Below are 16,245 nucleotides of genomic sequence, written 5' to 3'. Positions count from 1 at the left end.
ATGGATGTGTGAGGCAGATAATGAGGTGGAGTGATGTTATGGTATGGATGTGCATTTGACAAGAAAACTGTTTTATATGGAGAGAAAATAGTATCGCCGCTATTTGTGTGTTCTTGATTTGCAACATATACAGTACATTTTGTGCACAAGTACAAAAAATTAAATTCAACTTAAAATTAAAACAGCTTGAAACCAACTATATGCACAAATCTTTAAAAATTTCGCATGAATCGCTTGTTTCGCCCACACAAAACCATATTTACGAACAAATCTGAGGTGAGACTTTTTTATAAAGATTTGTCCGCAAGTGATGCGTTTAAATGCTGCAAGAATGCTGGGTCCTCAGAGTTTTCTTTTCAGCTGATTTGACCTGAGATTGTGAATAATATCTGGTAAAGCTTGGCATTTTAAATGAAGAATTACGTACACACGAATTGGGGTGAGACTATTTTCTTTCCATAGTTTTATTTTATCCAAAAAGCAAAATAAAAAAATAAAAAGGGGCTATGTCCGAGTTCTCTCATATGAGGAAGTATTAGTGCCGCCGTAAAAAAAAAAAAATAATAATTTACGAGAATAAAGTTGTAAAACTGTGAGAAAAGTTTACGTTTTTCAAGAGTAAAGCTGTAGATTTCTGAGAAAAAAGTGTTTTTTTTTTTAAAAATAAAGTCATAAAAGACAACATTTTATGAGAATAAAGTTGTAAATTTATGAGAAAAAAAAATCAAAATTTTGCAAAAATAAACTTTTTTTAAAAATAAACCCATATTATGAGAAAAAAGTAGCATCTTTGCAAGAATAAAGTCGTAAATTTATAAGAAAAACATAACATTTATGAGAAAGTTAAAATTTTACAACAATAAAGTTGTAAATTCATGAGAAAAAAAATGTCATTTTACAAAAATAAAAGCCATTAATTTATAAGAAAAGTCAAAATTTTATAAGAATAAAATTGCAAATTTATGGAAAAAAAAGTCACATTTTGTATGAATAAAAACAAGCGTGTACATTTTTTAAAAATAAACCCATAATATTATGAGAAAAAAGTAGTATCTTTGCAAGAATAAAGTCGTAAATTTATACGAAAAGCATAACATTTAGGAGAACGTTTAAATTTTGCAAGAGTATCGTATTCATGACAAAAAAGTAGTCATTTTACAAGAATAAAAGCCATAATTAGTTAAATTTCTTTGATCGATTTTCTCATCCCTACATTTTTCTATTTATCTGTTCTCTCCACATATGAGCTCAGCTCCACATTTTTTGTTCACTCACTTCCTAAAACTTGTCAAAGATCAGAAAGATCCTAAATTAACATTTACAGGCTTCATTTTTCAAGTTGCTGCTGCCAGATTAGTCAAGAATGTAAACTATCAATCACTGCAAATTCACTAAGAAAAACTTAAATACAGCCCTAAAATATACACCAAAGGTATCACATCTCTTGATTGTGAAGGCCCAAAGGAAGCACTGCGGACTTCTGCGGAGCGTAAAATCGTTTTCCTGCTCTGAGCTCCTGCCGCAGCCCATTGATCTGAGGTCATAGCAGCTGACAGACCAGCAGCTGCCTCGCTGCTGATGACTGACGGTTCCTGCTGACCACGACAACCCCGCCGTCCCCTCCAAGAAACCAGCTATACAAGCGATAGGTCAGCAGATATGTGAGCACGAGGTGCAAAGTGAAAGCATCATTGCTGCTCTCATGGACACACATTACCACTAAAGAGCTCCAATCCCGACAGTCATTTGGAGCTGTCTTGTCTCACGATCAGAACATGAGCGAATCGTCGGTCTAACTCCAGAATGAAACTGGAGATGGGAGATATTCTAGGGACGAAATTTAAAGAATTTGAAAACTCTACTCCAGTCCCCCCACGCACACATGCTCACTCCTGCAGAGGGCATCTTAAAACTGCACCCTTGACCGCCAGGCATCTTCGGACCGCTCCCCTCCCCAGTTTGGCCCGCGGTATTGCAGGACTGTGAGACCTCTCCTCCCCCAGATAGGCTGCGAGGAATTCCTTCTTTAGATTCTCTCTTTACACATTGATCTAATCCCAGATTTAGACGATTCTTGCGGTTTAAACACGGAGGACCAAACCTCAAACGCAGCCTGATGGAAGAAGTTGACTTTGACCTCCTCCGCTTTGAAAACGGCGACTGTCCTGACGCCGTGCTAATCGGCTCTAAGTTGGTATTTCATGCCTGCGCGTTAAAGAGATTGACAGCAGCGGCGGACGGACGTTTCCGCTGTTTGATGACACGTGAAGTCGTGAAGTGACCTTGCCTATATGAAGAGGGGAGGGTGGGAGATGCTGACTGATGCAACAACAGGAAACACTGTGTGGCTGTTTCAATGGAAGCTCCCGCCTGACCGCCTGATTACAACTGAGATTTTATTGTTTGTTTGCTTATAATTTAAGTTCCTTTTGCTGCGATTTTGAATAAATTTAGATTTAAGCAAACACCTTGCAAACACTTACATTAGTTAAATCTATAACTTCTGTTTTCTGTTTTTGCAAGATAAAATCATCAAGACGAAGATGTTTGCAGATAATTGTCACAATACTACATGTAAAAATATGGATGTCAGCTATTGCAGCTAAATTTGTTTAATCTTTTAAAGCAAACACTCTTTAAAAAAAGGGTTTAGAGGTGAATAAATCACTGAGAAGTTATCAGATTATTGACTAATTTGGACTTTTATCACTTAAGTAGGTTCTAAGTCTCGATCAGTGCTCATTTCTACCGCAATACTTCAAAGTTTGAGAAAGAATAATAACAATTGATGATTAAACTCGCAAACATCAGTAGTATTTTGCTCCTAATTTCATGGAAACAGAATTTAGGTGTTTTTTATGCAGAACATGATTGGGGAGAAGTTTAGGATGTGGTGAACCGGGCAGGTAGTGCTCTAAACAGGTTTGCAGAGACCATTTAAATGAGAAGAAAGCAGCACAAATATTTAATAAATTTGCAGGGTTGTGAAGCGTCCTCATTAAAATGATGCAAAAGCTTCACTAAATAAGGTTCTTTTCTTAACAGCTGTGGGGTAAAGGCGGATATAGCCCTGATATCTGGATCAGACCGTCCAGTTGTAATTGACGTCTACAAATTTTCCTTATTGTGTGTAAAGAAAAGAAAATGTCCTGTAAAAATATATTTTTTATCGTATTTATTGTCATTTCAACCCTTTAATACTTAAACACAAAATCTTTAACATATTGGAACTTTTAAATCGTATACACGATCAACGTCATTCCAGTAGATTCTGAAGGAGAAAAGCTGCTTTTCTCCTTCAGAATCTACTGGAATTACGTTGATCGTGTATACGATTTAAAAGTTACAATATGTTAAAGATTTTGTTAAAGTTATATTGTCATTCTGCTAGCTTTTTGGACTATTTTGGCATTTATTCGGGTTTTTAGGCTAATTTGGAGTTTAGCTAATATTTTAGCTACATGCTAGCTATTTTGGCTAACTTAGGCTTTTTTCAGTTTTTTAGGCTAATTTGACAGCGTTTTCAGCTATCAACTTCAGTATTTTTAACTATCAACTTCCATATTTTTAGCTATTATTTTCACAATTTTTTCTAGCTATCAGCTTCAGTATTTATAGCTATCAATTATAGCGTTTTTAGCTATTAATTTCAGCATTTTCAGCTATTAGCTTCACTGTTTTTAGCCATCAATTTCAGCATTTTCCACAATTAGCTTCAGTGTTATTAGCTATTAATTTCAGCATTTTCAGCTATCAGCACTAGCATCTTCAGCTTCCAAATTCAGCTTACAGCCTTCACATTAGCATTATTGCAGTTAACGCTATATATCTAGTTTTTAGTTAGTTTAAAGCTAATAATGGTTAAGATGTGTGCTTTACATCCACTTTGCGCTTGACCCGATTAGTCGACTAATCAGACAAAATAATCTGTGATTAGTCAACTATTTAAATAATTGTTCTTGGCAGCACTAAAACTAACCTGAACTTCCAATTTCACCCTTAAATTTGATCCATCCTTCCTGAAAATCCTCACGTTTTTTTTTTCCTCCTGTCTCCTGCCTTTGATTTGTTCCAATTCACAAAAATAACTTTCTAGCTATCGCCTCACTATAGCAACGAGATAAGAAAACACCGAGCAGTAGTGCAGGTCAGTGATTTACTGCCTGTCCTGCTGCGCTGCGGAGCGGCTGCAGCTTCAGCTGCTCCAGTTCCTCAGCCCAGTTCCTCCAGTGTTTGTGCGGAGCAGCTCCAGAGGGAGCAAAATGGCTCACTTCACATCCCAGTCAGGAGGAGCGAGACGGGCTTGAATTTCCGCCTTAGATTCCAGGTCACCTACTGTTCAGCGCAACGCCACCCTGACGTTCACCCCTGTCCGACCGAGGAAGCCGCCTCTGAAAATTCGGTCAGGAAACATTTTTAATTTAGGTTACACTCAACCTCGGTCTGAAAGATTGAAGATTTGCCTCTTTGGAAACTTCACGAAAATGTTGTGATGTCATCGACAACATACATAGAAAATTACGAGCTAAAACAAAAGTCGGAGCCATAAACGTTTACTCATACAAAGGAGCAGTTTGAAAAAGTACACTTTTAATTTTAAATATTACTAAACTACCGTATTAAAAAATGAAGGATTCTTGATATTTAAGCTGAAATACAAAACATTGTAAGGAACATTCTTAAAAAAATGCTCCTTTGGTCAAATTTTTCACCTGCTATGATGTTCAAAACTGTGAACATAAACTTTAATGTCCTTTATATCCCAGAGATCCACCAATTTTACAGTTTTGCTAATTTTCGGAAACAAATGTTGACAAAATGATATTTGAACTTAAATGTAAAATAGAGATTTGGGGGATTTATTGTGATGTTTTTTGTTCATTTATTTACTGGTAGATGCTTTGTAAAAGTCCGAATATTTCTAGAAATAACTTTATATTTAAATTCTATAGTGACACTTGTGTGTTTGTAAGCAAAATTGAATGTATAATACAATACATGTTTTATCTAAAAGTGTTAATTTAAAGAAAAAAACGGTTAACTGAATTAATTTTTTTTTAAATAAATAATTCACGAGTATGGCTGGACAATATAGATTTTTTTTATATCATGATATAGTATTTTTTATATCAGGTGATAACAATATATATCACAATATAAATCAAATAACTATTTTCGTGAAGTTTGAACGCTCTGTATCTCATAACGCTAACTTTTACTCACTTTTACTTGATGTTTTATGTGACTTGATGCTTAATTTCCACTCTGGGTTGAAAAATGTTCCCCATAACTGGAGGAAAAGCTGAATTAGATGCTGTTTCCATTCGTTCTATTTGGTCTGGGAAGTTTGTTTTTCTAATATTTCCTTTATTCTCTTTTGGGTTCATAAAGCTGTGGAGTGTAGTTAGGCTAGATTATGGTGAATGGAGGACAGTTAGTGTAAAATTTCAAATTTTTACACTTCCTTTTTTTCATAAATTTAATATTGCATTATTAAAATGCAGTTTTGACAAATTGATTTTGATTTAGACCAAAATCGATTTAAATGCTCCTAAAATTTGACCTGAATATTTTTTTTTGTTTTGTTCTTTTTGTCACTTTATTGACTGTAGTTGTGAATTGTCTCCTAGTGAATAAATTAGGTCAAACTGAAATGTAGTAAGCTAAACAGAAAAAAAAAGGGAAAAAGAAGCATCATGCTAACTATTTTAGGTTTAATTCATCTTTTTATCTGCTGAAAAAATGTTCATTTAAAAATAGTTTGTTTACCTTTGATTTTTTCTTTTTTTGCCTGTTTAATGAAGAACTTTGTTCATCTTGTTGCTAAGACTTGAAATTGTCCAAAAAGTCAATTTTTCGTGATTTCAACATGACATTTTTGACATTTCAGTGCAGTTTAAACATTAATTTCCACAGTTTGTCCTGTGATGCTGTGGAGGTTTCAGCACTGAGGTCTGATCTGTCCTTGAATCTCAGCTCGTCTCGCTGAATAATTCAGTTTGACGTCGCTCCACTTCAGCTCCAAAGTGCGTCTGTTTTTCACACCTTGTTGCCCTTTCCCTCCCGTCCCGACACGACCACCATTTCCGCTGAAAGTTTGTAAAGTTTTGTCCCACTTGCTGAAGCCTCAGGGCTGTCCTTCCCTGCAGTCAGATCCGAGCGTTCTGCGCCGGCAGGTCAGACGGAAACGCCACTCTGTCCCCATGAATTGGGTCAGCTGGGTCTCAAACAGACAGAAAGGTCGAGTGCGAAAGATCCAGTCAATCAATCGGCTAACCAGGAACTAGTTTGACTGCAGGCCAGATCATTACACTAATTATTTCAACATTATTTGAAACATTTTGTTTGATTATAAGGTGAAAAAAAATAAAGTTTTCTAAACTTAAATTTAGATCAATACACTTTTCCCTTATTTGAGTTGGAAAATGTAATAAAAAATTGAATTTGTGCTGAGTTTTCTTTTTTGCACTCATTCAACCTAATTCGACTAAATGATGCTGTATTTGACTTTTTTTTATTTTAAAACCAAGCTTTTTTTTTTTTTTTTTTTTAAACTACTTTTCTCATAACTGGATATTTTAAATAAACATAAATTGAATTTTCACTAGTTAAGTTATTAATTTCTACAGTAAAAAGAACAAAAACACAGTTTTTCCGTTAAAAATGCAAGAAAAACCTTTAAAACAAACTCTATTTTTAGAAATCAAAACATTTTCTTAAGTGAATCTTAATCAGATTCATCTATTTTTAAACCCAACTGTGGTTGGTTGCCGATCAGTCGGCCAAACGTAGTTTTCCACATCGGCAGCAGATCCTCAAACTGCTGAGACTTCAGCAGACGGACGCACCGCATCAGCGAGGACTGAGAAAAGAGGATTTGTGGCTTTTTTTTAAGGAAATATTCTCAATCATCAGTGAGTCCTAAAGTTTGAGTCATGCACATGTGTTAAACAATTCATCGTCCAAGTCACAGAGACTGAAGGAAGTGCCCGTCGTGGTTTTTGTTGCTTAGCCAAGGAAAAAAAAAAGGAAAACTACAATTTTGACTTTAAGGGAGAGATGGTGAAAATGACGTAATTGAAACACGGCACCAAAATCATCCAATTCAACATCTAAATCCACAACATTGTAGCAATAAACTGCTTTTTGAGTTGACCAATTTATGAGCATATTTTTATTTTAAATCCTAAAGCATTTTTTTACTTCCTGGAAGTCAAAAATAGCAACTGAGGAAAAGTTGGTTTTGCTGCTGTCCTATTTTTAGATGTGAATCTCACCGGGCAGGACAGGAGATAACACCTCGTCCTGAAGTGAGAAGAGGCCTGGATGAGCAGGAGCAGGAAGTGAACCCGAAGGGATCGATGGTGTAGGAAGAGCTGGGAAAATAGGGTGATTTGTGCAGCTGTGATGAGAGAAAAACAATAAAAGTAATACATGAGAATAAAGAAATCCACAAAGAAGCGTCTATAACAGAATCCAACTGTCTTTTTAGTTACAAAGAAGTTCTAAAATATAAAACTTAATTGTAATTTTCATTTTAGCAGCACCTATGAGTGAATCGCTGCCATAAATGAGTATTTTAATGTAATTAAATATAATTAATAGATTTAAATGTGACATCTTACATGACAAAGACAAAAAAAATCTTAATATCAAATCAGCATTATTGTTTGTTTTGAAAAAGATTAAAACTAAAAATATAGATGTCTCCCTCATTTATTAGGGATAAATATTCATAAATGTTTAGATACTGCAGCTACTTTGCCTCTAGTATTCCTAGTCTTTTTGTGATAAAAAATAATCTTACTTTTTATTTGCAGCCACCCCTCCATGCCTGCAGGGCTTTGCCTTTGAGCATTTACCATAAACATGCAAATTTATGAGATGCTCTTTCATTGCTGCCTGCTTATGGCTGTCAAAGAAGACAAAAGGACAAAAATCATTCCACCATTTAGCCCGTTTTGACATTTTATATGAGCGCATAGATCATAAATAAAGCATTCCACAGAAGGTTTTCCGTTGTGAGTTGCTTTATTGTGCGTTAAACTCTGTATTAGTAATTCTTTCTCAGCCGAAGGAAGTATGCACATTTCCATTGAAGCTTGCAAACATCCTCCTGAAATGATGTACAGCTCCAGTTTAACGTTTTGTTTTAAGAAATACAGAGCACAGCTCCATTCAAACACTTATCTGTAGAATGTTTATCAGGCACACGGTGATTTATTAGAATGTAGTAAGAAATAGTTGGCTAAGAATACACAAGTTTACAAATATATTGAAATATATGAAAGTGACTTTTTTAGCCATTATAATCTCTAAGAATTTAAAGTAATATTACCTTTGAGTCCTACATAAATCCATTTCCCTAATTTATGCGTCCTTTGGGAGCAACCGTGTCTCTGTTATGGATGACATATAAAAGCAGAGAAACTCCAGCTGTGACTGTCTGGTTCTCCAGCGTCTGTGGGCGGTGTGCAAACACCTGAAAGAGGAGAAGTTTCAGTCTGCTCTCTTTTCACTTCATGCTCTTGTTTTGAAAAACCCTCTCCGTTAAAAATGTTGCTTTTGATGTTTTTAATCACATTCTTGTGGTGTTTTTCTCATGATGAGGACATATATAAAGAAAATTAAGTCAAATAAATGTGTTTCTGAGTAATTCTTGATTCAAATTGTTGTGAATTAATCATCATTTTTGTTGAACTGCTAATGTTAGCTTGAGGTTATCAGAGGCTGTAAGCTAGCGGGAGAGAGGAAACAAAGTGATGATGGGAAGTCAATAGTCCCGCCCACAACCTGGAGGTGAATTTCTAATGAACTACAGAAACTATGTCATAGAAAACTTTTTTTTTTTTTGCCAAAAATGGCATAATCATAATAAAAATCCACCAGGAAAACTTTTAAAATAGATCAAAAGATGATTGAAGTGGGACTTTAAATAGATTTTGGATGTTGTGAGTCTTGAGTTTAAAAGTAAGTTTACTTATTTTTTTTCTAATTTATTGTTTTTACAAAAAATATAGTAATTATTTGTAGGTTTTCACAATATTCTAAGAATTTTGTGCTTTCCATCTAACAATATTTAAAAGAAAGTGTTTGTGGTCAAGGTGAGGGGAGTTTTAACATCAACAGATGGACACTTAGAGTGCTTTTTAATCAATCATCACCTGAGGCTGGATTATTTCAATACTTTCATTTTATGTTTTAAGCAACAATATTACTGAGTTTGTTTCAAAGATTCAACATAGATGTGATTTGTTTAAGAGATGAAAGGATGTGAGGGAAGATGCAGAGAGAGGAAAAGGAGTCAGTGGTGCATTGCAGTGTTCACCACCCCTTCCCAACCAACGCCAATCTTTGACGAACTCACAGCTTCATAAATGATGTTACCTAGAGCCACATTAAGGTTCAGTCAAATGTTGTGTTCTTGTTTGAGCGTCATGAGGAGTTCAGGTGTTGTTGGATCTGCAGGATAACGGGTCGAGATTGGGTGAACTTTTCCTCAGGTGGAAGTGTCCAGTCTCAGCGAGGGGGGAGAGCGGCCATCTGGCTCCTTTAGGTGCCTGTGGAGCTTCCTCTGTTCTCTGAATCAGTGTGTCAGCTCAAATATCAGAGGGAAATTAAAAAAAAGATGAATCCTGAGGTGAAAAAAGTACTTGCTAACTGAAAATTTTGCAGACTAATTAGGGGCTATATGATTTTTATTTACATATTTAGTGCCAATAAAAAAACTTTCTTAGAAAAAACAGATGAATATTTCTTACAAATCAAAATGACTCATTTAACCCATAAAGACCCAGACCAATTTTTCCTTAAATATAAAATGATGTGAAATGCACCACAAACCAAGTGGATCACAGAACCCATTTCTGATATTTTACTGTTACACTGATGTCACCAATACCAGCCCTCCAGAATGAGAAAGGATCAGTTTTGTATCCAAAATAGAGAAAAGTCGTACCCAAAATGGAGAAAATTCGTATCCAAAAAAGAAAAAAGGCATATTCAAAATAGGGAAGTCGTATCCAGAACACAGAAAGTCATATCCAAAATGGAGAAAAGTCGTATCCAAAATAGACAAAAGTCGTATCCAAAATAGACAAAAGTGGAGTCCAAAATAGTGAAAAGTCGTATCCAGAACAGAGAAAAGTCGTATCCAAAATGGAGAAAAGTCGTATCCAAAATAGACAAAAGTGGAGTCCAAAATGGAGAAAAGTCGTATCCAGAACAGAGAAAAGTCGTATCCAAAATGGAGAAAAGTCGTATCCAGAACAGAGAAAAGTCGTATCCAAAATGGAGAAAAGTCGTATCCAAAATGGAGAAAAGTCGTATCCAAAATGGAGAAAAGTCGTATCCAAAATAGTGAAAAGTTGTATCCAGAACAGAGAAAAGTCGTATCCAAAACAGAGAAAAGTCGTATCCAAAACAGAGAAAAGTCGTATGACAATCAGGGAAAAGTCGTATCTGAAACAGGGAAAAGTCGTATTCGAAACAAAAAAAAGTCGTATTCAAAACAGAAAAAAGTCGTATGACAATCAGGGAAAAGTCGTATCCATAAAAAAATGCAGTTTGAAAAGCAGAGCATTTGTGGACTTTAAAATATGCATGGAGCCACAAGCTCCATGCTCCGCAGTTGAGAGGGAAAGGTGGGCGGGGTTGCTCCTCCCCAATTGTCCCTCCCACAATTGAGAGGTGAATTTCTAATGAACTATTTCGCTCTGCAGAAACTACATCCTAGAAAATTGCATCATTTTTTTTTTTTTATTTTGTCTTGAAACGTCAAAATCACAATTAAAAGATTTAAAGTCTCTTTGAAAATGTATTAAAAAAATGATCGGAGTGGGACTTTAAAATGGTTTTGCTGTCAGAATTTGCATGTAATTAAGCTTTGTGAACATGTGGAGCCTTCTCAAGACTTCTTATGATTTCCTGTGGGGCTGCATCCAAAAAGATCTTTCTACAGTTGTGTGAAAACTTGTGCTTTTGTGTGTTCGTTGTTGACAGGAGGAACGAGGGACATCGGTTCTGCTCTCACCAGGATGTGCATGAGGCATCGCAGCATCGAGGCCAAACTCCGCCAGTTCTCCATGTGAGTAGATCTGACCGTCTTGGTTTCATCCATCTTCTCGTGAACTTCTTTGCTCTGCATGACTCCATCAGCAGTCTCAGTGTGGAAGGACAGAATTGGTTCACTTGAATTGTGGAGATGAGATCTCCAGCTGAGGCGCTGAATGAAAATGCAACAGCCAGAGAAAAATCAAATAGCTGAACAATATAAGACATCAATATAAACACTTATTTTCCAGCAGTATTCAGAGGAATGTTGATGTCCTCCAGCTCCTCTTTGCAGATCTAGGGGTGTTTATTAAGCTCCGTCTGGTAAAAGTCGGAGTTCCTGTGCTTTAAATGGCCTTTTTTGATGCTTAAAAGCCAAACAAATTACTAGTTTAGCAATAGATTTTTCAAAATTGTTTAAGGAAATTAAAGTTCTTTAAATGTAAAACAAATCCAGCAGTGATTACGTTGACATAATTCCACTCTTGTACTGAGTTAGTTCACATTCTGAATAAATTTCTGTCAAATAAACACACGTTTCATGAGCTTATTCAAAAAAAGATCAAGTGTTGTATAAATATCTGGCTTATTCAGAATAATTTTAGGAATAATAAAAAAAACTATGTAGCTTTATTGAAAAAAAATGCAGTTTTCATTACAAAGACGCAAAGATTGTTACTGTTTCTGTGTGAAATTCAAATCAAAGTGTATCGATGTGAAGCTTTTGTTTTCTGAGTTGAAGTTTCTCTTTAAATTAGATTTATTTATGGCAGAATTAAAAGTAAAAGCAAGATTTAAATTGCTGCCAACGACACCTCGACAAAACGTACATGCCCTCTTGCAAGCAATTTATAGCATTATTTAGCAATAGAAAATAATGATAAAAGACCTTAATACGGTTCTCCTAAAATCTTTTCTTATTATTTAAAATTACCCTTTAACAATATTCTCAACTTATCATATTTACATTTTTGACAATAATAGGCAAATTTGCCCTAAAAAAAATCACTAAATGTGAACCTAAACATATATAATAAAATAGAAAAAATGCATCATTTTAAGGTTTCACTAACATTTGATAGCCTGTACCTTTTAAAAACTAGATTTAAACGCGCAGGATTCAGCAGTGAGAAACTCGAGATATGGACAGGAAGCACAAAAACCCAAAGTACAGTTACAAAAAAATGTACCAGATAAAACACGAGCAAATGGAACACCGAATAAAAAGCTTGTCATGTGACTCACTGGAGTCCAAAGTAGCCTAATAAAGAGGAGGAGACGATAGCTGTGTCCACTGACTATGAAATTGCACAAATTGGATTTACGATATAAACTCGGAAATGGAAAAAAGCGTCAAATAAAAAAAAAGAAAAAAAAAGAAAAACGCATTTATTGAAAAAAGGTTTTTGAGGCGTATCGAAATTGACATACAGTTAGTTGCAAGAGAAAGTATGTGAACGATTTGGGAGTACCTCAATGTCTCTACACATGATGTTTTTTTTTTATCTAAATCTAAATAACAACAATAGAGAAAGATATTCTCTGCTTAAATCAGACTTAAATATGTTTTCTTGTTTTTATTGAACACAATTGCGTGTCCAGTTTATGCATAAAAAGGTTCACATATTTGCAGATGTATTTCACAAAACTTCATTGGAAACCCTTGAAATTAAATGAGTCACATGACCAATAACTGGACTGCACCGGTGGTCCCACAGCATCACAACTCGTCAAAAGTTGAGCGTGTCGAATTGTTGGATCCACAGCTCCTCTATAAAATCACCAACCACGATTTCCCCAAATCGCCACGCCCACGTAGCTCGCCGCTCCACGGCCTGTTGAAGACGCCGACGTCTCCTTTGATAGATGATAATGAGTGCTAGTGCTGTGGCAGAAACTTGAATGTGTTGTTCACATCTGTCGCCGTGTTTTTGAATGTTTGTTTGCATAAATATGATTACATTGAAACAAAGTTGTGTTTTTACGACATTTCTAGAATTTCAATCAAGTTTTTCACAAATGTGAAATGAAAATGCAGCTTAAATGTGTAAAAGTGAGATCAAATATATGAGATTCTAGTGTTGCAATGTGAAAATTGTCGTTAATCTAAAGATAAAGAATGAGTCCTGTACCTTCTTCATTTCCCCTCAGGGTCTTAAAAATTAATTGAATTTATGAATTGGGAAATAATACCTTTAAAAACTCTAACATTTTGGTATCCGAGTCTCAAAATTTTGTTGTTTGAAATTTCAAAAATTTAAATTGAAAATGAAAGTTTTCAAGCACATTGTTTTGATCATATAATGTAAATAGACATCGGCAGAACCAATTCTTGTTTTAATCCACCAGTTTAAAAAAATGAAAAAAAAAGAAGTTCCCTTAAGTATCACAAGATAATAAGCCTCAGTTTTAATCTTGAATAAAAATAACCGGTCTTAATTTTTGATATATGTGGCCCTAAAAAGGTCTTAAATTTAACTTGAAGAAACTCGTAGGAACCCTGTATGTAATGGCTAACATGTACGACTGTTGATCATGACATCATTGCTGCATCAGCGCTCTACCTATCATTGTGGCTCCAAACGCAGGAATTTCTTTCCCGTTTATTCCAGACGAATCGACCCCGATTTTTACTTCAACCATCAAATGTTGAAACCGTTTCTCCAGACCAGACTGTTTGGTCTCCGAGCTGAACGGCACATTTCTTTCCTTCCAGGGTGTTTCTGGACTGTCTGATCAACCCTCTGCAGGAGCAGATGGAGGAGTGGAAGAGAGTGGCCAACGCTCTGGACAAAGATCACGCCAAAGGTTTCACACACACACTGTAAAATGTGCACAGATTTTTATGAGGGAACCTTTGAATAAGAAGAAAAGCTCATTCGCTGCTGTGTCTCCTGCAGAGTATAAAAAAGCGCGTCAGGAGATCAAAAAACGATCTTCAGACACTTTGAAGCTGCAGAAGAAAGCCAAGAAAGGTTTGCATTCACTGCCATGTTTGTTAATCAGCTTATGTTCAGCTGAAAACAGCAGATATGGAAAGAAAATGTGAGGAAAAAATCTATTTTTTTCCTTTTTCAACCACCTCTTGTTCCCATCTGGTGCCGTCCCAAACGCTCCGACCCCTTCAGCTGATGTATTCGGTAAGTTTGCATGCAGATGCCAACCTCAGCATCTGTTCACTTTTGTGGAAAAACTGAAATATTCTAATGATTTTTGGGGTTAATTAGTTGTTTACAGTGACATTGTTTCATCTTTACATGTGGCTATGCTTTAATTGAACGATGACTCATTTTTAGGCTAAATTAAAAAGAAAAACGATGCTGAATCCATAATGAGACGTGGTCCTGATGCGTTCGCTGTGAAACATTTGCCTCTCAGAATCACATCCAGCTCGCTCTGGTTTGCTGAAAAATGTTCTCATGTTTGCTTTTGACCACAGCAAACAAAATCCAGACACGATTCTGCTTTACTGCTTATTCAATTAAACATAATGAGGCAATCTGCATGAAATGTGACTCAGACTCAACAAAACAGGACTGAATATCATGCTTTATGTTTTATGAACAACTATTCATAATTATCTTGCAAGTAACTTGATAAATAGCCAATAACTATTCAACATTTTGGTACAAAGCTCTCTGCTTTCACAAATATGCTCTTTGTTGAACAACAATTTGAATAAAGTAGCACTAAGAAATATAATTTTGACCCTAATTTTCTTTGTATATGTCCTCCATCATGTTAAAAACACCATTTTCATCAGGAATAGGTCTTTAAATTCTATTTTGCCTTTAACTTCTCTGTTGGAGTTCCACTAGGCCATACACTGGTGCTCTTTGGAATCTTCAGAATGTTCAGAAACTCATTCAGTCTTCAGCTAGTCCTTTCAGAAGTCAACTTTAATGTTTGGATTGTTAAGCAAGATTTAAATTATATCTTTCTTTGTCAACAGAGTCACTTTTAATTTTGTCTTTCACAAAAACAGATTGTCTCTGTCCTCAAATTGTTAAATTGAATCTTGAATGGGCACAGCTTTATGAAAATATGGTCGGTAAAGAACATTTTCCTTTTTAGTTCAAGTCTTTGAACACTACATGATGAGTTCAGGGGAACATCAGAAACCAAACTAAACACCAAAACATTTACTTTTACAAAAAGCTTCTCGACAAAAGACTTGAATGGAACCTTTTGAAGTGAGAAAACAGGACCTGGAATTGACCTCGGACAACCCTCAGATGTGGTCGTCGTGCTTCAGCCTCCCAGCCTGTTGTTACTGCATGAAAGAGAATTCCCTCTTCTCTACTCGAGGAGTCCCAACCAATGAAAATGTATGTTTTGATAAAGGAAAAAGCTGTAAAAATCGATTTTAGGAATTAGTGAAAATACATCAGATGGAAAAAAGGGATCAGTTGAAGTGTAGACGCAACCAAACTATTAAAAACATCATTTTAGGGCTGAATGTTAGTATACAATATTGTTTCGTTAGAGTTGGAACGTTAATGCAAAATTAGATAAATTACGTGGCGTTTATATGTTATAGACATGAATTCAAGGTCTATAAAATTTCTCTGATAACTCCTAAGATGACAATAGTTTAAACAAAAGATGATCAGGAAGGATGAAAAATAAAGAGGAAAAAGAAATACTTCTGTAGATGTCTAGTTGCTTGAATTCTGCGGCAAACCAGGAAGCTGCATTCCCTCCTCTTGAGGCTTCTCCTTCCTGCCTTCAGCGTCTGCCTGGAAAAGTTTAGCTGGAAAGAGACGGAGGGCTCTCCCGTCTAAGAGCGCAACCGCAGGAGCTGACCTCGGGTCTCGCCGGAGGAACTTTAATTACGTGTTTATGCCGGCCTTCAAACGCAGATGACGGGGTCCGTAAACAATTGCCTTAGAGGGGAAGAAAACTCAACGCCGCAGCACTTAGAGAACAAAAGATCAGCGCTCGGTAATAAAATGTGTGGATTTGATGTGATGTGGTCACACGAAAAGAAACTGCATTCCAATTTGGGCTCTGGGAAAGAGCGACTGACATTCTTCGCTCTGTAGCTTATTATTCATGAAAGGACTGACAGAAACTTGTTTATTTGCGTCCTAATGCGTTCTGATTTCTTAACTTTGTGGCTTCCAGCTTCACGTGGATGAGTGTTACAAATGTGCTCTGGATTTTTTTCACTTTCAAAAGTGTAAACATAAT

At 35.8% G+C, this 16,245-nt stretch overlaps 1 protein-coding gene across 5 annotated transcripts in view; it reads left to right on the top strand.

The window, feature by feature from the left end:
- The window catches only part of LOC112162557 (MTSS I-BAR domain containing 1), a 54,795-nt gene that overhangs the window by 30,604 nt on the left and 7,946 nt on the right, over positions 1 to 16,245 (top strand). For all 5 annotated transcript variants that reach the window (XM_036214169.1, XM_024298363.2, XM_024298367.2 and 2 more), the window contains 4 exons: positions 11,002 to 11,086; positions 13,769 to 13,860; positions 13,953 to 14,027; positions 14,181 to 14,192. In XM_036214169.1, the coding sequence (XP_036070062.1) occupies positions 11,002 to 11,086; positions 13,769 to 13,860; positions 13,953 to 14,027; positions 14,181 to 14,192 (264 nt within the window). The remainder of the gene's footprint in view (positions 1 to 11,001; positions 11,087 to 13,768; positions 13,861 to 13,952; positions 14,028 to 14,180; positions 14,193 to 16,245) is intronic.

The sequence above is a fragment of the Oryzias melastigma genome, linkage group LG11 (genome assembly GCF_002922805.2).
Source record: "Oryzias melastigma strain HK-1 linkage group LG11, ASM292280v2, whole genome shotgun sequence".
Lineage (NCBI taxonomy): Eukaryota > Metazoa > Chordata > Actinopteri > Beloniformes > Adrianichthyidae > Oryzias > Oryzias melastigma.
This window is presented reverse-complemented; position numbering and strand designations above follow the sequence as displayed.